Here is a 27,778-nt window from a genome sequence, read left to right on the forward strand (position 1 = left end):
TCACTTCTCCAGCTTTGGTGCTTGCACAGCAGGTTTGTTTTTACTATACTTAAAGCACTCAGCACATTCTCCTCAGTATTATCGTAAATTATATCATAAAACTATTTTTATTTTTACCTTCTTCTATTTTGTAAGGATATAAAAAGATTTTATTCATATTTGCATGTACTAAATTGTACATAAGCTTCTTTGCACAAAGATAATCATTACTGATGGGAAATGCTACAGAATCCAAAGTCAACCAGCATGAATTAAGTCACACTTGGTGATTTTAATTTGAAAAGCTAATTTTTTTTTTTTCCAATCTCTGGGAGATTTGCAGAGCTATATACACTGGCCCATGAATGCCATCTCTCATTTTAAGGTTCCACATCTCCTTGTTTTGCATAAACTAAAACCTTTTTTTCAGGCTGTGAAGGACAATGATGTGGCAATAAATGACCAGGTTTTCCTACAAACATGTGTCTTTTACAGCATTAATGGTTCCACTGGGAAAATGCTGAGCATCAAAGATCTGGTGATCCAAAAAGCAGAAACCCTGAAACAGAGTTTTTCCCTATTTTCATACCTTCTCCAGTTGAGCCCTCCGTGGTATAAACACAAGTCTATTGTTGAGAGCAGTGGTTTTCCACAGGCTAAGATCAGATACCAAGAACCTCCCAAAATTAAACACTCCTAAGGTTTCATCCCAGGAGATTCCACCTTCATTCAGGCCCAGGATAGAGCCCAGAAGTCAAATTTTAAAGGCTTCCCATAGCTGATTCTGATAAAAGGTAGTCTCGAAACTACTGGCTTTAGTGGAAGGCAGGCAGAGGAAAAATGTATGCTTTGTATGAGGAATTAAGAGTTAAAACTATATTTAAATAGAAAACTGTATACATTTTAATAAAATTTGTAAGAATTATCTCTATTTCCTCCTTGAAGCTTATTGTTATGTTCAATGGCAGTAGTACTCTTGGCCCTTCTGGTTATGGAGGAAATAAGACATCATCTTTGAGTCCCAAGAATAAAGCATGACTTGAAAGATCTTCTCCCCACAGTACTTTGAATTATGACTTAGCAACTATTCTGAATTCTGTGTCAAAGAATCACTCAGAATTAGCCTTTTTGTCCAGCCACATATTCCTAGCTTAGTACATAAGTGAAACTTTTTTTTTTTTAAGCCTATTATCCAACTCTTTTCTTGCTTTCTAACTTCTTCCTTTATACTTTGTTTCTTTTCCACAACCACCAAGCCTCTCTTCAGTGTTCATATATTTGTCCTTGCCATTTGCCAATGAGCTTTCCAGTAATCTCTTGGGTGTCCATGTCCTGCCTCCTAACTCACTTATTTCAAACACAGTTTTTAGAACTATTGCCTTTCTGGTCCAAACATTTTATGTCAAAATGAAACTGTACTTTCATTTTTTCATTCACATTTAGAAATGTTCTCTCTTGGTCCATAAAAGACTAGCTGAGGAAGGCAATCTTTGACTCACTCTGGCAAATATTTCTGTGCTATAATTTAACACATATATGCCAGAATAAACCTCCAAAAGGACAACTTCAAACAAAAGCCTTACGTGTCTCTTGAGAACATGCAAATGAAACTTTAAACATATGGCAAAGCCCTCTAAGATATTCTCTGGCTCTCAATCCTTATACTCCAGCTAAAAGGATGTTACACCTTCATTTTCTTCAAGACTGCATACATCAAGACGATGAACATTCAAGTGCACAGACTGAATATGCCCAAGCAAGGGAAGAAGTCCAATGGTTTAGAACAAAAGGATATACTGGAGAAATGCTTTCACATTCTAAATGCTTCAGAAAAAAAATCAAGTGCTTACAACTACCATGGCTCAGAAGTATTTACTACCTTTCTGATTTGGCACCAAGCTTTCAAATCTAGAAATGAGTCAGTGTTTTCATGGTCATATATATCTGATTGACTACACAGGGAAAGGAAGATAAAATAGGCTTACTTTATAAGAAGTTTGCAGTAATACCACTCTTAAAATTAGCTCTCTCTGCATTAAAATTACTTAAGAAAAATTTTTATCAAATCTCCTTTTTTATCTCTATGGCACTTATCAGTCTAATTTCATGTACAATTAACTTATACCTCTTATCTAACTACTCTCACAAATCCCCATGAGAGTGGGATTATTTTTCTGCTTTGCACAATGATGTGTCTTTAGCACTCAGTGTCTGACAAATCACAGGTGCTTGATAAGGCTTTATTGAAGGAAGGAAGGAAGGAATCATTGAATCAATAAATGAATGAGTGAACAAACGAACAAGTAAACTCATCTCAAAGTTCCTGACCTAGGAACTGGGCAATCAAAGTTCTAATACTGGTGTGACTTTAGCACATCCTTTCACCTGTGTCTAAAAAAAAAAAATGGTAAGAGTTAGCTCCCATGTTCTCCAGGGTCTCTATCTACTCTAAGATACTAAACTTGGGATTCTAAGAAACGAAGCCAACATTTCTAAATCAGAAGTAATACTTTGATAATTTAAATAAACAAAAATAATAGCCAGTACAACTCCCCACCTCCTACCTCCACATGTACATGAAGAAGGTATTAAAATTGTTCTAGTACTAAAGAAATGCAGCTTCTAGACAGAAAGACATAAAACAATTGAGATAAAATGGTTATCTTCAAAAGCTGTTTTCCATGCAGACTATATTCAACATGAGTGGGTAAACTAAGTAATTATTAACAAAATAGTAAACTATGCACCTAACATCCACACAAGACACCACTTACCTTTATGGTACCTGATGTTTATCAATAGGCAATAAAATATATTTGTTATTATGCAAGAAATTATGAAAAAAAAATCATGGGTATGTCATGATTCAGAATTGCAATTACAAGTCAACCATACAATTTCAGTTTTACTAAGACCATTCTATTCATAAAGAAAATTAAAGAGATGCACTCTAAGTGCAGTTCTGTGGGTCAATGCCAGCGTATTAAAAAAACATAGATATCATATCCATAAGTTACATTATTAAAGTCAGGCTACCCATGACCCATTTTCTTCTGGGCACACGCCCAGAGATATAGCCAAGTAAAACATTTTTTTAAAAAGCTCATCTGGGGTAGCCTTCTTAAATCTTCCATAGGCAGTCAAATTAACCTTTTTAAAATGCAAATATAACATCATTTCTCTGATTAACATATTGCAATGCTTCTCATTACCTTTAGGTTAAAATTCAGATTCCTCACAGGGTGTATTAAGTCTTATCTACCTGTCCACAACCTTCACACATGCTATTTTTCCCTTGGGTATCTCCTTTGCTCTCAAGGCCTTCATTCACCCCTTCCTTAGACCTGGAATCTGTTCCCTATCCCCCTTTGCCTAGTATTTCTCCATGACTAATTTAAACATCACTCCCTCAGAGTAGCCTTCCCTCATCCTCCCACCCACCCAATTAGACCTGGTCTATCTTGAGTATGAATGATCTCTTAGCATAACATACTTTAGTTTTATAGCATTCAACATAATTACAGCTTAACTGTGGTTGGTTGTTTAATGTTGGTCACCCAGTGAAAATATAAAATTACTTAAGCCACTGATAGTGCTTTAGACACCTGTGTACTTAATTGGCACTTGTGTACTTATAGAACAAATGACTTTTAGTGGCAGGAAATACAGGCATATGGAGGTTAAAAAGAGTGGAAGAAAGATACAAAAGCAAGTTCCTGACTCTAATCTCTGGTCCTTTTACTTGTTCAAGTAACCAGGTTGGGTCCAATGGAGTCACTCATGCTGAACCCCTTGCAAGCAAACCAAACCTTAAGTTTCTGTACTTGCTCTCCCAGAAAAAGAAGGCCTTAAGTCAATCAAACACTGCTTGCTTGCTCAGCACTAGTTACCTAACCCAATTCCAAACTCACCTTACCTCCATACAAGGAAAGTAACCCTGCTTTAGCCAATTAGCAAACTCCCCGTACAATTTCCTTGCTCTTGTTCACTTTGGGCTAAAAAATCTCTTGCTACCTGCAGCTCTTCAGAACTACTTTCTATCTGCTAGATTGGGGGCTGCCTGATCCATAAATTGTTGAATAAAGCCAATAAGATCTTTAAAATTTACTCAGTAAATTTTATTCAACACAATTTAGACTATCGCTCTTAGCGAAAAAGAAATGCAGCTTCTGGACAGAAAAACATAAAACAATTGAGATAAAATGGTTATCTTCAAAAGCTGTTTTCCATGCAGACTATATTCAACATGAGCAGATAAACTCCAGTATCTGCTGGATAAGCAGGAGCAAAAAACAACCCTGTTAGTGGTCAACAGTCATGTCTACCTCACTGCACCTTAGTTTATACAGTAGATGCTGGAATCAGTCATCTCAACTTTTCCACGTTTTATGTATAAACACAAAAGCGCCAGGAGCACTGACTTCAGAGATACCAAAATATTGTAGAATAGGCATAATCACAAATTCAGAATTTGTGAATAATGAGGTTAAACTACATATTCCCACATCTCAAATTATATAGGCTCTGCAGCGTTCATTTCACTGTCTAGTCATTTTGTTGAGATTTAAGCTATCCTAAGTCCTTAAAAACAAATAAAAGATCTTTCCCTCCCTATCCACTCACCTTGAAATCAGCCTTCTTTAATTTATGTCCTAAAGGAATATACTGCTGCCATTTTAGCCTCTAAATTAGTGCATTCCAAGAGGACAAGAGCTATTAACTAGCTTCACCCCCATGTCCCCAGGGATTAGCACAGTGTAATCCAACAGTCAATAAACAGTAACTAAGTTATAGAATACACAAATCTTTAGCTCTGCTTTGAAATCTTTAGAAATACTAAGAAATTTGTTCTAAATGATTCCCAAGTACATGCAAAAGTTAGGTGTGTGTATGTGCTTGTATAACGTTTAGTTTATTACTATATTGAAAAGAATCATGCTAGACATATCTAAATATATGCATACTTTATTTAATATATGACTCTAAAATTCTATTTAGGTAACTTACAATGATTCACTTCTATTACTAGGTTTCGTAGGGGGACTATTGATGTAACAAATATTTACTAATCCTCTGCTACAAATAAAGCACTTAATTACTAGTACTATGCAGGAATAGGAATATAAATACAACTTTCTAACCTTGAAGAGCACACAATTTGCTGGAGTTGAAAAGAAAGTTCTCTCTGAAACTTAATAAACTACTTTTTTGTTAAGCAGATCACTAAAGAAAAAAAGGAGTTTCAAGGAATTAATGCAGATCAGTAAGTTGTAACATAAGTTTCGGTTGTTTTTCAGATCCTGAAATTTAAGAATCTAAGCCTTTCAATTTCAAATTGAATCAAATTACACACTTTAAAACATGGAGCTAATATAATAAAAACCTCTCTCTCAAGTGGCATGTTTTTTAAAGACAGGAACTCCACCACCTGAAATATGCAACTTTCCCAGCTGTTTCAATCCTTAATTGTGGGTGGTTACTGTGTGGGTGCAAAAATAGGGTGGTTAAAAAAAATGGAAAACAATAATTCAATTGTCCAACTGAGAGCCATTAAAAACCAAAATATGCTTCCTCTACAGAGTTCAAAAGAAAATGTTATTTGTATAAACAATTTAGGCATTTGGAAATGTTCCACTTTAATAGAAGACTTCCTGATTTATGTAACTACATTTAAGTGGGTTATAATGAGGGTTTCTAAGTGATAGGTTCTCTTCACAGGTTCTCTCATTTTCAGCAAATGAGAAGGTAATTGTTTCCGAGAATCCAGTAAAAATCACAGGTCTCTTTTTTGAAGAGTTCAGTTGCAGTTGGTAATGATATTGTCTCTGGTTTGGAAATTTTTTCCTAAGCAGTGCTCAAGAAGAGTATCATAACCACACTCCACCTTCAAATATCAGTAATAATCTGTATGGATGAATATTTAATCACAAAGTTCTGAAGAAAATCTTTCCAGAAGCATTTCATAATTCAATATTTTAAAAGTTGAATTTTATTAAAGTTGAAGAAAATAGGTTCTTTTTTTTTTTTTTAGCTAAAATCATTTATGATCTTTTAAGTACATTTCCAGGGTTTATAAATACACCAGTTATTATTTTTAACCTGAAACACACGCTACTACCTCAAAGTGCTTTTATACTGTATAGGAACCTCTTCAAAACACACAAAGCAAACCATTTGCCACGTTTTCCACCCTAGACTATATTCTTACTTAATACTTGCAAAACTGGATCACATAGGACCTTTCCACTGGACCTAACAGATGCATTCTCAAAGTGGATGGATTTATTTGGCACATCATTTATATATTGTCCCCATAGTACTTTCCCTAATAAGGAAAATGAAAAAAATTTTCCAGCTACTACTTTGAAAGATTTCTTCTCTTTCACACCCTCCGAATAGGCATCAGCGATCACTGTCGGGCTCCTGTCTATATACCAAGGTGACTCAGGCTCACAGTTACGTCACTTTACTTTGAGAAGTAATCAAACAACAAATATTTGCACCTGGGCAAAGCACTGCTGGCTCAGGAAGAAACAATAAAGCCCCTGTGACTTGAAAAGTCATTATTTTAAATTTGTGTCCTATAGTCTCACTTTTAGACATGTTCTCCTCAAGAACAATCAGTAGAGTCCAATACAGATAATAGAGTCTAAGTTACCATCCATTAATCTGTACACATATAATTTGTATGTAGATTTCCACAGAAAATGTTTTTTTTTTAAGACATAACATGTCTTTATTCTACAACTATTAAGCACTAACAATTGTTACTGTTATGTCTGCATATCTGCATTCAAAACAGTAAATACATGAACAGGAATATATGAGCTATGTCAGAAATATCTGTGCAACCATTATGAACATATTTTGATCGGAATTACCTAAGTGATGATCTCATTTCCGCACTCAGAGTTAGAAGCCGTAACCTTAGTTGACAAGTGGTTGTGTGTTGTCTGTCTCCACCACAGGAATTTTGTTTAGGTGTGTCCAAAAGAATGAAGTCCCCACCTAAAATATTTACTAGCAAACTGACTCTCCTTCTCAGTAAATGTTTAATCTCTTGAGTGCAAGGTTCGTGTTGTCCAAAACTTTCCTAAGAGTTACATAGGCCATCATACAACACTGCTAACTAAGCTGTTTATGCACAATTGCAACTGGACTTTCCACTAGTTTCTAAGATAACATAGAATGAACAAGGTTTGCCTCATATTAATGACATTTTTATTGGCACTAGCTCAGCCTAATAGTATCTGATTTTTAATACAGACTTTTAAGACTTTGGTTAAAAGTGATTTCAAATTATAGGCACCGAATATAGGAACAAAATAAAGTAAGTGCATGCCACAACCTTGATCTGGACAAATTCTGAAGTAATACACCAAGATGTAGAGGCTTTTATTATCCTATACACTAATGTGCTAAATTAATCTAGCCAAACAACCTGTCCCATAGGTAGAGTCACAATAGTAACTGTGAGCTTCTATTGTTTGAATGAGCCAATATAAACAGTGTTTACAAAAAGACACTATTTTATTTTCTGTAGAGATAAACCTTTTATTTCCCACTAGTAAGGTTTTAAGGGTAGGCCCATGACTTTGGAAGTTATCAATTCCCTTGTGTATACAGGCATGAGAACTGATGCAGTGGGCATTGTTTTTTTGCATTTACATATGCATTATTTACTGTGTAAATATAGTTAAATGACAGTATATTTTGTATCTGGTCTACCTATATAATTATTTAAGGAGGACTGAATTTTACACCAGTTTGTAATCACTCTGTACCTTCCCTTACCAATTTCTAAGTCCCAAATGTCCAACTACTGAACTTATTCCTAACTCAGTCTTCACTCAGTTCAATCCTTGGAAAAGGGAGGAGTAATGACCTCTTGCCATTTTTGAATGGAATGAAAGGTGCTAAAGGAAGGGCACAGGATGCTGTCCTGCTTAGGACTTCAATTTTGGAAACAAGTGACCTGTTCTCTGAGCCCTAGAAATTTCATACTGGGTTTGCAGACAACTAATTACATTTTGCTTCCTTCCAAGCCAGAAATGTTTCACACTACTAAAAAACAAACAACCCGCACTTGTGCACAAACCTCCCTTGGGCCCTCCTCCTGCCCAAAAGGGTGGGAACAGAAGGGGACAGAAGAAGAATGGGCCTGGCTTACAGGCCAGATACAGGCCTACCTACCTACAAAACTCCGGGAACAGCTTCCACAAATTAAATAATTATATTGATACGACAAAAGAACCTTCTTTTCCTTACATTGCTCAAAATCTATTTTTCACCCTATTCCATTGTAAGCACACTGAAAGCAGACATATCTTACTTATCTTCTAACCACCTTCCCATCCATTCCCACAACTCACATGCAAAAAGACTGCAAACATCTTGATTTTACAAGTTATTTTTCTTTTTTTTTTTTTAAGATTTTATTTATTTATTTGACACAGAGAGATCACAAGTAGACAGAGAGGCAGGCAGAGAGAGAGAGAGAGAGGGAAGCAGGCTCCCCGCTGAGCAGAGAGCCCGATGCGGGCCTTGATCCCAGGACCCTGAGATCATGACCTGAGCCGAAGGCAGCGGCTTAACCCACTGAGCCACCCAGGCGCCCTACAAGTTATTTTTCACTGACATTGCTTGCTTATAAAAGATGAGTTTTTGTAAGTCATCATTTTTAATGGTTCCATCACAAAACTACTCTGGACCAAGAGTGTTGTGGCTATTACTCAATGCTAAGAGTCACAGCTTTCCCTACTTCATTCCTCTTTGGTTAAATCAGAGGAATAAATAGACTGAAACTGGGTTTCAACAAGCTATTTTAAACAAAGCTAAAACTATGTACCTTCCCATATAGAATTAAAACTGCTGATAAAAGTAAACAAAGAAGACTTGATAGACGTGGGTAAGGATAGTTCCTTGCACTGCACCCACTCCAGCCATAAGTCTCAGGGATACATTCCCAGGTCACTGTCCTTGAAACAATAGTTTGCCATATCCTCATAATGTTCCATGTTAGAAATAGCTATTTAAGTCTTCTCTTCATTATGTCTTCTCTTCATTTTTAAATGTTTAGAATGCACTTGAGGGCTCAGTATAAGGAATAAAAAGTGTTGGATAGTGAAGATAAAGGAAGATAGCTATATTTTTACATTTCAGAAATAATTTTTTACACTAATTTTTGTTCTAAATTAGGTTTTCCTAATAAAATTTTAATGTTTGAATCAGATTCCCAGTAACAGGAGCTACATATGTCTTCTGATTCAAAAGCATCAAGGAGCATTACATCTATCCTTACATAGCATTCATCTTCTGTTCCCCAAGATCTAACTCCTCAAAGCCCTCAAAACACTAGAATTTAATCCAGTATCCATTGCCTAGAATAAATCTTCACCCACTGATCAACACCTTTCAAATCTAATCTGTAAGAGGCACAACATCCATACTAAAATCAAATTCACCACAGTCTAGGAAAATCACCTAACATCCACCTGCAAGGCTGCAGAGCATATATTTAAAAACCCCACCTCTTTAGTTACATGTGACTTTAATAAGGTATTTTAAGTAAATAGTTTAAAGGAAATTAAGAGAAATATGTACCCATATGTTTATTGTACTTTTTAACAAGACCAACTAGAACTGACCTAAATGTTCCATAGAGTTTATTTCTTGTTTATGTATCTAAACCAGATGCAATATTTTAAGTCATGAAATTATTAAAAATCAGAATATATATGAAAACCCAGAGTATTTGCCATAAAGAAAACAAATTATATGTATTATTAAATATACATACAAATATATATACAATTTATATATATCATTCTGTCAGAAAAATATACACATAAGTAAAAAAAAAATCAAACTTTATAAGGAAAATTATGTCATTTATTCAGCAATTTACCATGAGTCAGGTCCTAGGTCAGGTGATAAAGCTAAAATGGTTTTTAAAAAGAAAAGATAGGGGCCCATGGGTAGCTCAGTTGGTTCAGTGATCAACTATTAATTTTGGCTCAGGTCATGTTCACAGAGTCAAAGACAGAGCTCCAGGCTGGGCTCCATGCTGGGCTGTGGAGCCTGCTTAAAATTCTCTTCTCCCTCTGCTGTCCCTCAAACCCCACTCCTGTACTCTTGCATAATCTCTCTTAAAAAAAAAAAAAAAAGAAGAAGAAGAAAGTAAGAAAGAAAAGAATCTGGCCTCTGCCTTCTTGGAATTACATTTACATTACTAAGTGAAAATAAATACCCTTATATAAGTATGTGGGGTGTTTTTTTCTAAATAATAACTCTAACATGTTAGTATTCTAATAATATTAACTAAGCTTTTTGGCCAGGTGTGTGTTATAAGCCTATGTTGGGGGTAGATATTTAGGACACAAATATCAAGTGGTACACAAAAATGACAACTATTGTTCCAAGTGCTAGTGGTGCATGGTCACTGAAGGTGCCTTTTCTCATTCATCCTGTAAAGAGAAAGAAGTCATGCTGATGAGGACCATGTGGCAGTCCTTCTCCCTACAGCAGAGGACTGACAGAGGAGGAGTCACTTTTGATTTCAAGAGCCAGCTACCTCTCCATTCCCCTTAGTAACTAACACTCTTAGGAGCAACCAAATAAAGTGACCCCCTGCCACAGCGCCTCTGAAAGGCACCACCTTGACCCTATCGATGTATGCATAATGAAAATCCTAAATGCAGGGAGAACTTGTCTAAGAACTCTGAATTCTGCCAGTGATTTATCCAGAAGGTACTTTTGTGAATGTAGGCAAGCTAAAGCGACACAATGCATCCAACTCAGTCAGCCTATCTTCTCCAGGGGTCTTTCTTCAGTGGTAGTAACACTGCCCTTGCCTTTCACAGCTAGGTTTGGGCTTATTACTTAGGTTCTCAAAAATAAAAATATACTGTTTAAGAATACATCTCTAACTAACAGAAATGGTAGAGGAAGAAGAGAAATGTGATTGCAAAGGGGCATGTCAGAAATTACAAATCCTTACTACTCAAAGTGTGGTCCATGGACCAGCCCTGCCAACATCACCTACAAGTCTGTTAGAAATGCAGAATCACACACTCCGCCTGAGATTTTCTGTATCAGAATCTGCATTTCGTAAGATCTCCAGCTGCTTAATATATACATTAAACCTTGAGAGTCACTGTTCTAAATACCTGTAATATTCTATTTCATATTATACTTTAAAATATACATATTCTATGCAGTCTTCTAATTATGTGATATGTCTCTAATTTAGCCTATAAATGGACCCACTGTCCACAAACTGTTAAGTAGTAATTGTTAAAATGTGGGGAAAAGGAATGCTTCATGAATCTGATCCTCAAACAGTAACAATTCAGATACAGATAAAACTTCAGGGATCACATAACCCAACCCTCTTCACTTTATGGGAAATAAAACCATCTGAATCAGGAAGGGGAATGCCCCCCAAGGTCAGATTGCTGAATAATGAAGGCAAAGTTGGATTAGGACTCAAGTCTCCTGATCCTCAGTAATATTTTATATCCTATAATAACACTGGCTTAAAACATCATGACTGAATTTTTCCTTTATAAACAAATACTCATGTTACAAGAGAAATCAGTATTAAATTTTTTAAAAAGTAAAATAATTCTTAAAACCAGTACCTTGAATATTTAATAGTAGATGCCCAATATGTATTTGAATGAATGATTCACTTTGAGGCAGAGACAAACATCGCTATCCACCTCTTCTTAAAAAGCTGAGGTAAATTATAGAATAATTAATAAGTAATTTCCTTATGGAAAAAAAACATTTCAAGTTTTAGACAATTTATAATACTCTTCTCTACAACAACCAAAAATTGCCCTTACACTTTCATCAAAATGAGAATATTTTACGTGTTTAGTATTTGGGTATGTGAATCTGTTTGACTTCAATGAAATCAATATCTGAAGTAGGACTTTTAAAATTATGTAGAATATTAAAGAACAGTAGTACTCACCGATACTAATTTCATCATCTGTTTCAGCATCACCAATACATTCAAACTGGAAATCTTGCAGTGACTGGGAAAATTTCTGTACTGCCATAGACAGATCTGTAATTAAAAGTTCAAAAAAATCATAAGTTGAAGTGCCATGAAATATGAGATTTTTCATTTCCATTCTAATTTCCATTGTAATACCATACTTACCAGAAGCTTTTAAAATACTAGCTTGACAAATTTAAGCAGATTTTAAAAAGACTAATAAAGAAATATTTTAGGAACTGGTTCTGCTCTGCTCCCAGGGAATTTGCCCCTTTAAGAAAGTTTTGGTGCCAGTTTTGTATTATCTGGAAACCAATTCCCAAAGCCTTTATTGAATAACTGCCATTCAGTCCCCATAAATGGAGTATTTATGAAAAAAAGAAAGAAAAAAAAAGAAAAAAAAGGAAGAAAGAAAGAAAGAAAGAAAGGAAGGAAGGAAAGAAAGAATGCCACTAAGGTTGCTGCTGGAGTAGGGAAAAAGGGAGGGGAAAGCAGCCATTCTTTGATTAAAAAGGGTCCCCAATGTACAGACTACAGAGCAGGTAAGGAATGTGTTTTGATCTCCTAAGGCCACCTACAAGGCTGTTTACATATAACCTTGTGAATTATAGGGGATCCCAAGCTAAATATTCTTCAATCCTGGCATCAGTCTGAACAAAATCCAGAGTCTGACTAAATTCAGAAGAATTCTTTATTCCTGGAGAGAATAAAGAAAAGCCCAGAATAATAAGTAAATCCCTGGGATGCAGCCTAACAGAGTGATTAAGAATGCACTCTGGAGCCAGGCTGCCTGGGTGGAAATCCAAGTCCCATCAAGTTCTTGCTATGTGACCTCCTGCAAATTATTTAACTCCTCTTTAAATTATTTAACCCTTTGTATCCTCTTCTGCAAAGAGTGCATAACAACTGCATAACCACCTCACACAATTGTTTTAAGGATTGAGTAAATTAATACTTGCAAGGGATTTAGAACCAAGTCTGACACTTAATAAACACTGTATAAGTTTTTTTAAGTAAAATTATAAATCAATCTGACAATGCAGCATAACAGAGGCTTTAAACATCCCACCTCTCATAACTACTCTGATCATCCATACCAACCTTTCCACACAAGTCTGTGTCAGTACCAAAACGTATTTTTCTGGAATTCACTCTATAATTTCAGTTAGTGGTATCTCACATGGGTTTAAGTCCAATACCTGAACTCTTGCATTTAATTCAAGCAATAGAACCCACGGAGACGCTCTCCTCAACAATGTTTAGCCAGACTCCTCTGGACCTTACCTTGACTAGGCCTCTACCTTGGCTCCCAGTCCTCACTGGCCCTACATACTTCAGTTTTTGCAAGATTCTTGCCAAGTCATTTTTTTTCTCCCAAGTCATTTTAGAGAGAATTCTCCACTTAGGGATATGAGACCAAAAATCTTCATCCCCTACCTTTGTCCTTGTCCTACCTTCACCAAGAATCCTCCTTCCTTTGATGTCTCCTACTAGTAATTTTCCATTCCAATCCAACATCTCCCTAAACAGCCCCCAAACATGCCCCTTGATTATAAATCCCGACTTGTTCTTGTTGCATTCACAGTTGAGTATGATCTCTCTCCCCAGTTGTTATAATCTCAACAGCTTTAGCAGTCTTGAATAAAGTCCTCCTTAATATTTTTACTGGTGTCAGAATACTTTTTTCTTTAAGAGAACAGTTTGGCCCCAGGCCTAGATATGAGCCCAGGACTTACTGTGGTAACCCACCATTCATGAAACCCTACACACCTAACAAAGTACTACTGGTGAATGAATAGGTCTTCAAACATTAACGTCATTTTTTTGTGCCATTGTTACCCAAAGAACTCACCAACACCCTGAACAAAGACAATTCTTGAAGGTGAAAGGACTCAAGCTTCAGAAAGGCTTTTTTTTTTTTTTTTAATCAAAATACACACACAAAAGAGATTTTTTTTTTTTTTGAATAAACAAATTATTCTCTGGAAGATGATGCTACTCAGAGATTACACCTCTTCCCACAAGGGAGCTAAAACTTTGGGCCAGTGCATATTCTGTTTGAGAAGTACTTTCAATTTAAGAGCTTTAGAAAGTTCTATCACAGTAAGAACGGCCTTCCCTTGGGCTTTCAGGAAGAAAGATAAAGAGAGCCTTCTTAATGAATTATTAGTCAATTAGAAAACAAAGGCTTCATTAGAACTAGACCTCACCATTTACCTCTGAGCCATTGGACAATCACTCATCCTCCCCAAAAACTATTTTTCTTATCTAGACAAGAGAGAATTAATACTGATCTCACAGAGTTGTTCTAAAGATTAAACAAAGTATGTGCCTGGTACATATGAGGCAACTCAATATGTGGCGTCAGTTATTATCATTCAAGTCCAACTTACAAAGGTGGGAAAGTTGACTGGCCTTCCAGACAGACGGGCACTGTGCAAAAGTATGCATTTATCTGACAGTGTGCATGTAGAGAAATCTGACTATGGGAAAAGAAATCATAACACCTATATCAAATGTTATGAGAAGACAAAGAAAGTAGACTCCTGGGATAATTTTAAGTCAAGTTGTACGTGGGTACTCTCCCTGAGACAGGAATCACATTCCCTTTAATGTCCCACTATTTTTTTATGTACAATACAAATGCTTACGGTAAAATGGGTTGAAGAAAGTGTATATGGATGAACCAGGATGCTTAGGGATTTTCTAAGAGATTCTTCCTTCTCTCCTCTCCTCACTACTAGTTCCTGAGTTTCCCCTCAAATAAACACAATGAGCTATCTGGAAGCTTTGTCCTAGGGAACTCGAACACAATATCCCCTAATCGACCATTTCTTCCTAAATACTGGTTTCCCATGGCCTTGCTCCTTGACAAAGAAAGGTAAGCTGCTTTGTCCTTTCACAGACATCACATTGGATGCACTATAATTCCTGTTCCCAAACAAGAACACAGAAGCCCACTTTATAAGCTATTCTTGTCAATATAGCCAAGTGATTGAGAGTGTAAGTTCTAATAGCAGAGCCTAATACCGGGGCTAACTTCCTGCCTCTACCAATAAGTGCCATAACTGTGGGCAAGTTCCTTAACTTCTTTGTACCTTAGTATCCTCATCTGTTAAGTGGAACAGAAACTGTCTCTCAGGGTTACTGTGAGAAGAAAATGAGTTAAATCAGATGAAGAACTTAGAACAGTGTCTGGCACACAGTTAAGCATTTACAAGCTGTTAGCTATTTCCATGTTAAACATCTTAGAAAAGGCAAAAAAAAATTTATTTTTCAGGAATGAAGGTGGCAGAAGGTTAGACCTAATGAAGGTTAGACCTTAGATAACATTGGAAAATGCCCAAGAAAATCATCTGTTGATAGCAGTTTCAAATTCTCTCTTGATGCACTGCAATCAGGCCATGACAAAGACAACCTGATTATTCAGTATTTCTGTGTAAGAGATAGGTGTCTATTTCAATCCTGGAATGAAGAAAGTACTATCTCTCCCTAATCCTTTTGGAAGCATAATAAGACAGGATTACATTTTAAAAACTTGGTTCTCAAGTAATTCAGATGATAATTCCAAAAATAATGAAAAATTTGAAATATGACATTTTCAACTTCAAGTGTCTGGGTTCTTGACTTTCCTTTTATTTGTTCTCATTTTCTAAAAAACCAAAGTAATAAACAGGTCAAAAATATTATCAAAGTGAAGAACTTACGATATCTTCTGCCAATAATATTGATCAACCTTCAAAATGAGGAATTCAGCTCACTCTCTTTATCTTGGCTTCATCTCCCTCTGAACTAGAAAGCACAACAACTTTAACTGACTTGAAATCACATGAAACACTATTTCCTAACTGTCTAAAGCTTCTGAACAATAGACAGATGCATGGTGCCGAAGTACTGATTCTAAAACCTTTAAAATAGGGGCGCCTGGGTGGCTCAGTGGGTTAAAGCCTCTGCCTTCGGCTCAGGTCGTGATCTGAGGGTCCTGGGATCGAGCCCCATATTGGGCTCTGTGCTCAACGGGGAGCATGCTTCCCCCCACCCCCGCCTGCTCCTCTGCCTACTTGTGATCTCTCTCTCTCTCTGTGTCAAAAAAATAAAGATTTTTTAAAAACCTTTAAAATAAAATTGATTCACATCTGACTCTATAGAATTTAAAACCTAATTTTAAAAATTCTATTGTTGAATTTTAAAGTATCAAAATGTATAATGATAAGAATCTACATTTTCTCTTAAGTACAAAAAGAAAGATCAAGCACACAAACTATGACAAGCATAGAGTTTTAGTTTAGGCAAGGGTTTCTCTTTCTCCTATTTCTACCCAACTGTTACAACCAGAAAACAAACAAGGAAAAGATCCCAGTCAGAACCATCTGGCCACATTCTAAGGTGAACGTAGAGGAATAACATTTACCAGCAACCAAGGTTGTATACAGTAAAGATGCCACAAGTACCATCCACACCACATCTTTTCCATTTGCCTAACCTACAAGTTAAGCAAGGATGTCCTCACATATATTTACATTTAGTTGAAAGAAATTACACTGAGCTTTAATTAGTCAACAATGTTTTTATATCAAAGAGTTAACCTGTAGCACCCATAATTAGATGATGCTAATGAAACACTAAAACTTCATTTCATTAGAGAAATAAAACACACTTAGTAAATAATTATAACTCCTCTTATACATTAAGAGCTACCTTTTACTTTAGAAGTGTTAATGGAATTATTTTTATAATGTTACCTACAGAAGTGAGCTATATTTATGTCAAAGCAAGTACAACCAGCCAGTCCACTGGTACAAGTCAGTTCTTCCTGAAACCTAGTTGCTCTGAGACTAGATTTAAGACTTAAAGGAGCAATATACCCCAGATGTATGGGTTGTAAAATTATCTTTACACTACCATGGAGAAGGCAGATAGTATAAAGCAATGAGAATACAAAGGTAAAAACAAGATATACCCTTTCCTCAAAAAGGGCACAGTCCAGTAGGAGCATCAGGAATGTAAATAAATCCTACCACAGGTCAAATGATAAAGTCTCTCACAGAAGTTAACAACATCATCACTACAGGTACAACTTACTATATACCTGATACTTTTCTAAGCACTTAATGTAAATTAAACCATTAATTCTCACAATAGTCGCAAAAATCAGGTATCATCACTCTCATTTTACAGATGAAGAAACCAAGGCACATGCAGGTTAAGTGGCTTCCCAAAGTTTGTACAAGCTGGTAAACAACAGAGCCAGATTTTCAACCCAGAATCTTCACTTAACCACATTGCCACACTGCTCTGCACATAAAGGCTTGAGTGCATGGGGGAAGGCTTCTCAGAATAATCAGTGAAAACAGGACTTAAAAGACATGACAACACACCAATCATGGCCAAGTTAACAAAATGTACAGAATCTTCTAAAAGGCATTTCTACCTACATATCCAGCCTCACCTATCAAGATTCATACCACATTGGGGTACTGATTTATATTAGACACAAACATCCAGTCTCTTGTACCTATGTTTATATTATTATTCCACCTTCTAGAGATAACACTTTTCTCCATGGTCTCTTTCAATATATCTCTGAAGCCTCCATTTCCTTCAAAAAGCCCTTCCTGATTCCTTCCCATTTGGCATTATCTCCTCTTTTACACTTTCCACTGTACATTGTGACTCACTTGCTGTGCTTTCTCTAGTTTACTCTTTACCCTGTTATCAATAAACCTCGTCTATCTACCCTATTCTAATAGTGTAATAAAGGGAGGAAGTTTTACCATCTGTGAATACTATCTGAGTATTCAACACCATTTCTTACATACAAAAGCTCAATTTTTGAAAGCATAAATTTCTGTAAGGTGAGTAAATACTCCAACTTTCCAGATGCCTTTCATCTTCCTTTCTTCCCACTCTTGCAATCCCCTAATGTCGCTTTTCAACCACTAGTAAAACATGGATTGTCAATTTTCCAAAAATGGTAATAAATAAAAAATGTTTTACTATTGACAAGAAGATTTGATGTACATTCATAATAATGATAGCAATAGTGTTGATAACTTTACTATTTCGAAGTTCTTACGTATTTTTTTCTTAATTCTCACACAAAGCTATGAGGGCTGATGCTCTAAAAATTTAAGTAATAACATAATCTGCCCAAAGTCTAATAGTTGGATACAAATCTGGACAGGTCTTCTGCTCCCCAAATTTGGGATTCTTTCTGCTGCATCCCACAGCTGATTCCAATGACTAACAAGAATTAAAATCAGGGAGGGTGTGCCCTTTAACAACATCTCACTAACCCATTACCTGTTATATAAATTCTAAGATAGTAAGATTCCATGTATTGAACTCTATATTAGAGATAGGTATGTTTATTAGCATGGAATAACTAGCAGCAAACATACATTAGATGGTCATTATGAAACACCATGCTAGACTAGAAACCAAAGGAAATTCACATCATTCCCATACTTTCTAATGTTATAACTGAGTAATATTCTAGGTGTTAAGCTTCTTGAAGGTTGGTATATATTCTTCATCTCATTTTGCCCTTAATACCCAATAGAAAGCAGACACAAAAGAGACCAGAGGGACCAGAAAGAAGTATACACCAATCTGTTCATATAAGAATCCACTGCGGGGGTGCCTGTGTAGCTCAACTGGTTAAGCATCAGACTCTTGATTTCGGCTCAGGTCACGATCTCAGGGTTGTGAGATTGAGTCCCGTGTTGGGCTCCACACTAGGCATGGAGCTTGCTTAAGATTCTCTCTCTTTCTCCTTCCCCATCTGCCCCTCTCCCATTCCCAGTCTCTTAAAAAAAAAAAAAAAGAAAAAAGAAAAATCCCCTATAGATCAATTGCAGAAAAGCTTATGGTACTGGGAACAAACAGGAGTATAACTGGAAGCCTTTATTTCCTAAAAATCATCCTGAACATTACACAGAGAATGTGCTCAAAGAATTATCAAATAAGCATGGGTTGTTAATACCTGCAGTTATGTTTTTAGTGTCTTTCAAAGAACTGCAAATATCAGACTGCTCAATGGAGAAAAGTCAAAGGAAAAGAATACTAGGTGTGGGAAAGTATTTAAAAAGACAATGAGACCTTGTCAATAAAAATCATTTCTATGGCTCTTATTTGCCCACTTTGTTATTTTCCAGTTTACACATAAATGGGTAGAAAATACTGGTTGTCCAATATTAACAATTAAAGAAAAGTCTTCATAAAGAAGGCTCAGGACTAAGCTTAGTAATTGTAATCACTCAATACATGTATGTTGAGCTAAAGTGAAACTGAGTGACTTGCAGTAAAGGGATCAAGGATCTTCCCTTGTGGGCCTTGAGAAATGCTACCACGGAGCAATAGCCACATTCCCAGGAGGTCACTGGAAACAAAAATCACCAAAGGGCAATGGGGCACTAATGTTGTTCTTCATCCCTCTGGAAACACAAAAAGAGCAGACTACTCTAGGCCACTAAATTTACCTGCTGTGTTTAAGGATGGAACAACATTGTTTTGGCACTGTCAAGTTGGCCCAGCTTTAAATGGCCTCATATATTTCTATACCAGATGCGTATTCAGGGTCTTACCTCTGCATCCTGTTTTGGACATGTGCACCCTTGTGGCAGGCAGTGTAAGTCAAAGCATCTGTTTTCAGTGATAAACTAAAGTCATTATGTGATGAACATGCTCAGATCTGGGAAGAGGTCCTTCATCCTTTCGTGTCATGAATTAGGTGTGTACAAGAGTCTAACAGACATAGTCACCAATCCAGGGACCTCCACCTACTGCAATATGTCTTAGAGCAAGCACTTACCTCTCCGAACTTCAAGTTCCATATGTACAAAAGAAAGATAGTAAACCCTTGCAAGACTGTCATGAATATTACATGAAACTGGCTTAGCACAGTATCTGGTACAGAACAGAACAAACTTGAAATACTGGTTCTCAACAAATGTTAACTATTAAACCACTATTTATTAAGAGGGCAAATGCAGAATACAAAATATTTTCATTGTAAGCACAACATATTTAGTCTATGAATTAAATTACTATCTTCAAGACAGCTTCAGTGAAAATAAATAGTGGTGCTGGCCTCTAAGACAAAACACTTTGTAATTTCATAAATAATATGTGTCTGGCAAGTAGTTTCAGAAGATTCCAACCCAAAAACAAACAGGAACCAACAGTTGGCCAGATTTTATCCATAATGCTGCAAATTCCACAAAAATTAAAAACGAAAACCCACAAAGACTTCACTGATGCTAGAAGTGAAGTTAAAAATAGAAAGTTCAAAGAATGAAATAAACCACCCATCTTTCTACCCTGGGGAATAAAAGCTTGAAAAAGGAGGGATAAGGAAACAATAGCACACTGCAGCTTCTCAGGATTCTCTCCCTTCCTCAGTTCCCTTCCTCTGCTGCCTTGGAGTTTTCTCTTCCTCACACTCTCCTTCAGCAAGTTTTCTCTTAAGGCATCTTGTCTACCTCAATACTTGTTCTCTTTAAAAAAGTGCTTTATATTTACATGCAGGCAAATCCGACATGGTGATTTTAAGTCCGAATGCTGGACTTTCAAGCAAAATTGAGTAAAATACCTCTCTTGCCTTTTTTTAAGTTAAGTAAAAAAAACATGGAATTACCCAACATGGGAACTTTGCAGCTTTCCTAAGCTTCCCAGCAACACAGGATGGGCTGGCACATTTTTGTGGGCTTCCTGGTCTACTTTCCCACCCACGACCTCTCCCTAGTCCAATCACTCATTTTATACTACTGCCAGGCATCTACAACTTACAGTCTTATCAACAGATTGAGCAATGGGAAGTGTTTTATTATTCTCCCCTCACCTCCAGCCCACTTTTCTTTTGGCTACCTGAAGTATCTTACCTATCCAAGATAGTGACTAGGGAAGAGAATCTGCTGTTACTTTAACTTTCATGCCACGTAGCAGCCTCTTTTTTTTTTTTTTTAAGATTTTATTTATTTATTTGACAGACAGAGATCACAAGTAGGCAGAGAGGCAGACAGAGAGAGAGGAGGAAGCAGGCTCCCCACTGAGCAGAGAGCCCAATGTGGGGCTCAATCCCAGGACTCTGGGATCACCACCCGAGCTAAAGGCAGAGGCTTTAACCCACTGAGCCACCCAGGAACCCCCATGTAGCAGCCTCTTACTAACTCTTAAAAAGCTTGCTTTTTCCATCAGCTCCTTCTTGGTATCATATACCAAATACATTTTGTGGTTAAATCATGATGGGACTGGGTAAAATTTCCTTCTTAAAGCACCACACTAAATTGTTACCTACTAAGCAATTCAAGCATATCATTTTTCGTGTAGGTTTTTCAGAGCATCTTTTTTTCTCAAACTTCTCTGCCTCCTCTTTATGCCTGCCAAATGACTCTGAACTTGAACTCTCTCAACATGGATGAAGTCAGTCTCCGTGCTAAAGAAAAACCCCTTTGCTTTCTGTTAAGACCTTCAAATGTCTTCAAATAAAGAAGTACTCACAGCTCCACTGTGAGGCTTCATCACACCTCTAAAGAGCAGTTGGCTATACTTGAGAACTTGAGTATAGCAGTTGGCTATACTTGAAGCTACAGCAGGTAGCTTCTTCCAGTCCTTCTAAAGCACCTTTAAAACCTGCCTTTCTAAATTAATCTAAAATCCACCTGAAATAATCCAACCAGAGCAACACATCTGCCGGCTTACTGATTGATACCAAATACTGACATACCTATCATACACGGTAGCATGTTAAGACTTCACAAAGCTTCCCGGTGCTGTAACTTTTATTAGAAAACTGGGAAAATGTAAGTTAAAGAGTTTTATCCTGTTTCACATTTTTAAAAAAGCACATACTGTGCTTTTTACACAAGAATTACGCAAGAATTATGCAAGAATCAAAGAATTTAACTTATACCATTTTACTTCCATCAAAGCAAGCCAGTTTGGGCCATGTCCTCAGACTGAGGGTATGCTTTCCCCTCCTCTAATAGAAAACTTTGAGAAGTACTACATTACTATAATATACCTCCTTTTTGATATCTATTGACATACCACACAATTTTGCATTCTATCATTATACATATTTGTGTCTAACTCCCATAACTCTCACCAAATGGTAAGCCTGTAGAGAGCAGAGAATCTCTCTAATCCTTACTGCATCCAGCAGAGGAAGCTGACAATAAACCAACAGAATGCAGGAATTCAGATTATTTAGGAAAGGTAAACTTATCCAGAACCGGCAAAAATTAATTCCAAATAAGAAATGACTTAATTACAGCCTTGCCTCTAGGTATAAAAGGTATTAAGAGGAATGGAGAAAAACCAGAGTCCCAGCAAAGTAACATACCTAATGATCTGGTCATGAAATCAAGTACATGAAATCTAAGGCGCCACAGAGAATAGCTAGAAATTTCTTTCATTTAATCTTTAGGCAAGCTGGGCAAAAAGCAAAGCAGTGGAAACTGACAACAGCAGCCCAGATCTTAGGTGCTAACCTAAAATCTCACCATTGCCTTAGAAGAAATATGACTCTTAAAAAATTATTCTGGTAGTCTAATCAAGGTTGATGAGGAGAACATTCAGTCAAAAAAAAAAAAAAAAAATTAAGAGTTCCACAAACTTAAATCATTAGAGAGAAAGCTAGTGTAGATTTTTATCTCCTATATCGTCCTCTAATACAAAAAAGTTCCATTAAAAAATTAAGAACAAGGATTTTGATGTCAGGAAGCCTCCTAGTTAAACTTTCAGTTTTGCTTTGTGGAATGGTTACTTACACTCTTCAAGTTTCAATTTACTTATCTGTGACATGAGTTTAATAATATACTCATTTCATTGTTATAGTAACCAAATGAAATCATGCATGTAAATGTCTCAGCATAGCACACAGTAGGAGCTTGATAATAGTAGGTATAATTATGATAGGTAATTTTTAAGGAGGAAACAACTGACTAGAATATTATGTTACAGTTGGCTCTTGATTACTAAACCTACATTAAGCTCACCTCTCGGGATTTAAGATAACTCACTATTATATGTTGGCAGCAAGTTTAATGTAGCTAAAGTACCTGCTGACCCAAGGAAACACTAAAATGATAGCAAACATCATTATAGTCAAATTGTTTCTATCCAAAAAGGCAAATTTACCATTTACCTAAGTGCATATTCCCACCAGCTGCTTAACACCAAATACATTAATAAAAGTTATAAAAACACTCATATTCCCTCAATGACAGATTATTAAAACTTAAAAGTATTGTCTCAATAGTTAATAGATTCCTGCACATTTCAGCATTCTTTAAAAAAAAATTCCTGGACTGAATAATGAAATCTTGTTAACCAAGCAAGAAATAAACTAATGTAGAGAACCTTCAAAAATTTTCTAAGGAAAGTGAAATGGAATGACAAGTTCAGAAAGTGTGCATAGCTTAAATGGCTGGCTATGTTTGTGACAGCATATTTGGGTTTTTCACAACTGTGTTTTTATTGATTTTCTTTGGCCAAACAAAAGTGTACAATATTGTGTAATATCATGGCTATACATGAACGATATGGTTATGGGAAAAGAATTTTTTCATATGACTAACATCCTCTTAAAGATTGGAAATACTTGATTACAAATAGTAATTGAAAGGCAAATACATAAGCCTCTGTCTTATACAAGATGTGGAAGTATGCCAGCATCATGCCTGGTTGTTCCAAAAAGAAACAGAAAAGAACAACTCTGTAAAACAGGGTGGAGTTCGGGGTGCCACAGAATTAAAGGCACAAAGATCATTATTCTCCATGCACACAATGTTTTTGTAAGTTGTTCTCAATAGACTTGTTATCCTACATATTTACAGACCATTTTTCTGCTGTCCTACCTCATTTTGAAACACTAAGTTATTTTTTTTCAGACTATTTCAAGAAAGCTATATTTTTAACATTGTAGATCCCATCATATACCTTTATAGCCAATCCCCCACTTACCCTTCTTTAAGGTATCACAAGAGACAATTTTGATGGCACATACTATTTTATTATTGCTTTGTTCTAAATTCCAAGTATTCTGCTCTTAATATATTTTTAACTACAGCCATTCACTACCTTCAATACATATGATGAGATTTTTCAAATCGTAATTATACCCCTTTATCTCACTAGAACTCTACTGGGGAAACAAACTGAGTAATTATCTCCATTTTACAGATGAGGAAACTCAGGCCCCAGGTTAAGTGACTTATTCAAGCAATAGAATTAGACCTGGAATCTTAATCTGCTGTGTCCAGGTCAAACTTCTTTCTATTCCACCTTAAATAAATATTCCTTTTACACTTACAATTCTACCATACAAGGCTTAACTCAGTAAAACAATTTATTTTTAAATAGGATCATTTACAATTTTCCTTTTTTTGTTTTCTCACTTAAAAAAATCCCTCATTCTCATACCATATATCTCCATCATGTAACCATTTTAACTGCTGGTGTACTGTATATTTACATGGAATGGTCATTTATAAAAATGCCTAAGTGGCTTTGAGGAACATACACACCATATTTAAAGTATTATTCTATTTTGGTGTGATTGATTACATTCATCAGAAAGCATAAAGATGAATCTCAAATCCTTTATTTCAAAGGAATGCTCATTCACATAAATGCCATGCTGTTTGAGTTACCAACATGTACACACGTCAATGATCTGTACAGTCAGCAACTGCCTGCTGTGATTCTGAATCGCTAAGACTTATTTAGCAACCAGAACTGAGGAATTCCAACTGTGTCAACTTGTGCAGCTACGTCTGGCTTTATAGCTTCCCACACTCTGGAAGGCACATTGTCTCTAATTATTTTATTGCTGCAAGTAAAAGGGACTTTTCACACAAATAACACACATGATTTATGCCAGGTTTTTATTAGGCAGCACACAACCAGTCCATGATTAGGTCACCATTCAACTAAAAAAATTAAATATATATGTGATTTTCAGCTCCTTTGACCTGTTATTTTTGTCTTCTTGCTTTAAAACTTACCAGTATCTGTTCCTCAGCCATGTACTAAAATTTAAGGTGATTTTTATATAGCACAGTTCATATATCCTAAAATGTTAAATTGTTACAAAAAAAAAAAGAGAGAGAGAGAGAGAGAAAGCGGCTAAATTGTAAGCCCCTACTCAATTTTAAAGATATTAAAATATAAAAACTGTACGTTGACTCCATGAGTCACCATGTATCTTTCTATTTTATACTTTGCTCAGTCACATTGAACAATGGCATCTTTCAGAGCTTTTGAACTGTCAAGTGAAGAAAAGCATTATCCCTAATCTGAAGAATCTAGTAGTCTAACAAAGGAAATAGCACACAGGGCACTACTTCAGTTGCCTTCTCCTATCTCTAAATACCACAGAAACATAAGCCGTGAACAGTCTGTTTTAGATATATTCAATCAGTGTTGTCCCTAACCACCATGAGAGGGGGAAATAAAACCATTCTCTCTAGCTAGTTAACTTCTCATTCCTTGGTCATTTAAAGGGCCTGAAGCCATGCCACCCAGTCCCTTGGGCTTGTTTCTGACAGAGGCTCCATGTCTAACATAAGAGCTGAAGGGGCTACCAGCAAGTAGGTGAGTGAGCCACCTGATATTCCTAGAAATACTGGAACAGTGGGATTGTGTGCAACATTTTAACAAGGGCTCTCCAGATAACAAACTCTATTTTCAGGATGAAAATTCTTAAAAGTTATATAACTAAGAAATGAAGTTAATATTACTATTTGTTCCACATTTCTGAAATATAGAAAATTCTCTATAACTTAAGATTCGCATTCAGTTCCAGTGTTATGCAGTGTAGGAAGCCAAACCACTGTGATTCAAGGTCAGTAACTTTTAGAACAAATGAAGTTTGTGCAGCAGTTGCCACAGGTCTGTGGGAGGGGTGGGGCAGGAGTAAGCACTGTCTTCAGCTATTTGATGTAATACTTTAAATTACATCACAGAAGTAATGGGTATATACAGACTACTCTGAGAATCCCTAGAAATCATACCTGTGAGTGACTATTATCTGCTGTAATAGCAACATTATTAACAATTACAATAAATATCAGGCTAACTTACCATCTAAATTATTTGATTTCAATGAAATTAAATTTTTGTATATCTTTAGTCACATCACCTCAAACCAAGGTAATAAAGAAATATTGACCAAGTAGAAGTCCTTGGGTTTTAGCTTTGTTGAGTAGTAAAACTGATAAATAATCAGCATTTCACTCATGTAAAAAGGTTTCTTTTTTTTTTTTTTTAAGATTTTATTTATTTATTTGACAGAGAGATCACAAGCAGGCAGAGAGGCAGGCAGAGAGAGAGAGAGAAGGAAGCAGGCTCCCCACTGAGCAGAGAGCCCGATGCGGGGCTCGATCCCAGGACCCTGGGACCATGACCTGAGCCGAAAGCAGAGGCTTTAACCCACTGAGCCACCCAGGTGCCCCTGTAAACAGGTTTCTAAAGGACTTAAAATATATTTTTTCTAGATACCCTATTATCCTGCAAACAAATCCTCGTGTTATGGATTTGCACTATCTGTGGAGAAATCCTTTTCTTAAGGGTAAATTTTAACCCAGTGTCAGTTACAAATACAGCAAATTCTAAAGTAGGTACACATGTAAGAACTTTTTATTGATAATGCTATGATACAAGAGATGAAAAAATTAACGAAGTAGTTCCTTTTATCAGAACTTGCCCATATAAGGCTCATTTAGCCAATAAGAAGGTATCATTAGCTTTCTTAACTATGCAATTTCTACAATGTCTACAAAGATCCTACTTCCTATCACCCAGACACTTCGTAAGTAATAACAAGAGTGAATTTAGAATGTCAGACTACTTGGCAGTACTAAAGACACTGAAAATGGAACTTTCTTTAACCACAATCAAACACATCTGAAGAATGTTTGTTAACTTTGCAAACCACTAAATTTGGAATCACCTCCAGATTACTCAAAGGTAGTGAAAGATGAGTGATAACAGTATGCCAACTAGTTTAAAAGCACTAAAGTGAAACATTACTGAAAATGAAGTGTTCTTCCCTCAAGAAGAAATTGGTGCATTAATTATCTGAATGTAGTCTCACTCCCTTACTCTCTTCAGGTCTTCAAATGTGACCTTCCCAGTAAGTCCTTTCCTGAAAACTATTCAGAAGCATAGCCATACCTACAAAACAAACATATGCATATACACACAGTCTTAGACATAACCTCCGAGGATTTATTTTCCTCAGGAGCATTTACTACTATCTGACTTTTGACATATGTAGGCATTAATTTATCTCCTCCAATTACAATATAATCTCAATGAAATTACATATTTGTCTATTTTGTTTACTGTTTAATGAACAGATCTGGACATGATACATAAAAGGCACTTAGTTTTGCATAAATAGATGAATGAGTCTAAAAGGATATAGTAAGAGCCTTTAATAACAGTCTTCTTAAAACAGGAGCAACATAGGATAAGCACTATACTTTTTATTACAGTTTTTATATAAAAACAAGTATGTTATGGAATATTATGAAATAAAGTAAATGAAAAATACTCTAAAGAAATTTTGGCTTTATGATGGCAGGATGGAATTATAAATTGATTAGTCATAACAAGAAAAGAGGTGTAGGTGTTTAGAACTGGGTATATGTTTCCTCTCCTCCCAATTTAATAACAATGTTGTAGGAATGTATTGAAAGTAATATACTAAAACTAAAACATCACCAACAGAAATGGTAACACCTTTTAATACATCTGAAAAGAAACATTTCCCAATTTTGCATT

At 36.0% G+C, this 27,778-nt stretch overlaps 1 protein-coding gene across 3 annotated transcripts in view; it reads right to left on the bottom strand.

Moving 5' to 3' along the window:
- Nucleotides 1-27,778, bottom strand: part of ARHGAP42 (Rho GTPase activating protein 42) — a gene marked incomplete at its 5' end in the record, with an annotated part of 285,594 nt that overhangs the window by 202,245 nt on the left and 55,571 nt on the right. For all 3 annotated transcript variants that reach the window (XM_082683338.1, XM_082683336.1, XM_082683337.1), the window contains one exon: nt 11,960-12,055. In XM_082683338.1, coding sequence (XP_082539464.1) covers nt 11,960-12,055 — 96 coding nt within the window. The remainder of the gene's footprint in view (nt 1-11,959; nt 12,056-27,778) is intronic.

Source organism: Mustela nivalis (genome assembly GCF_964662115.1).
Source record: "Mustela nivalis genome assembly, chromosome: 9".
NCBI lineage: Eukaryota > Metazoa > Chordata > Mammalia > Carnivora > Mustelidae > Mustela > Mustela nivalis.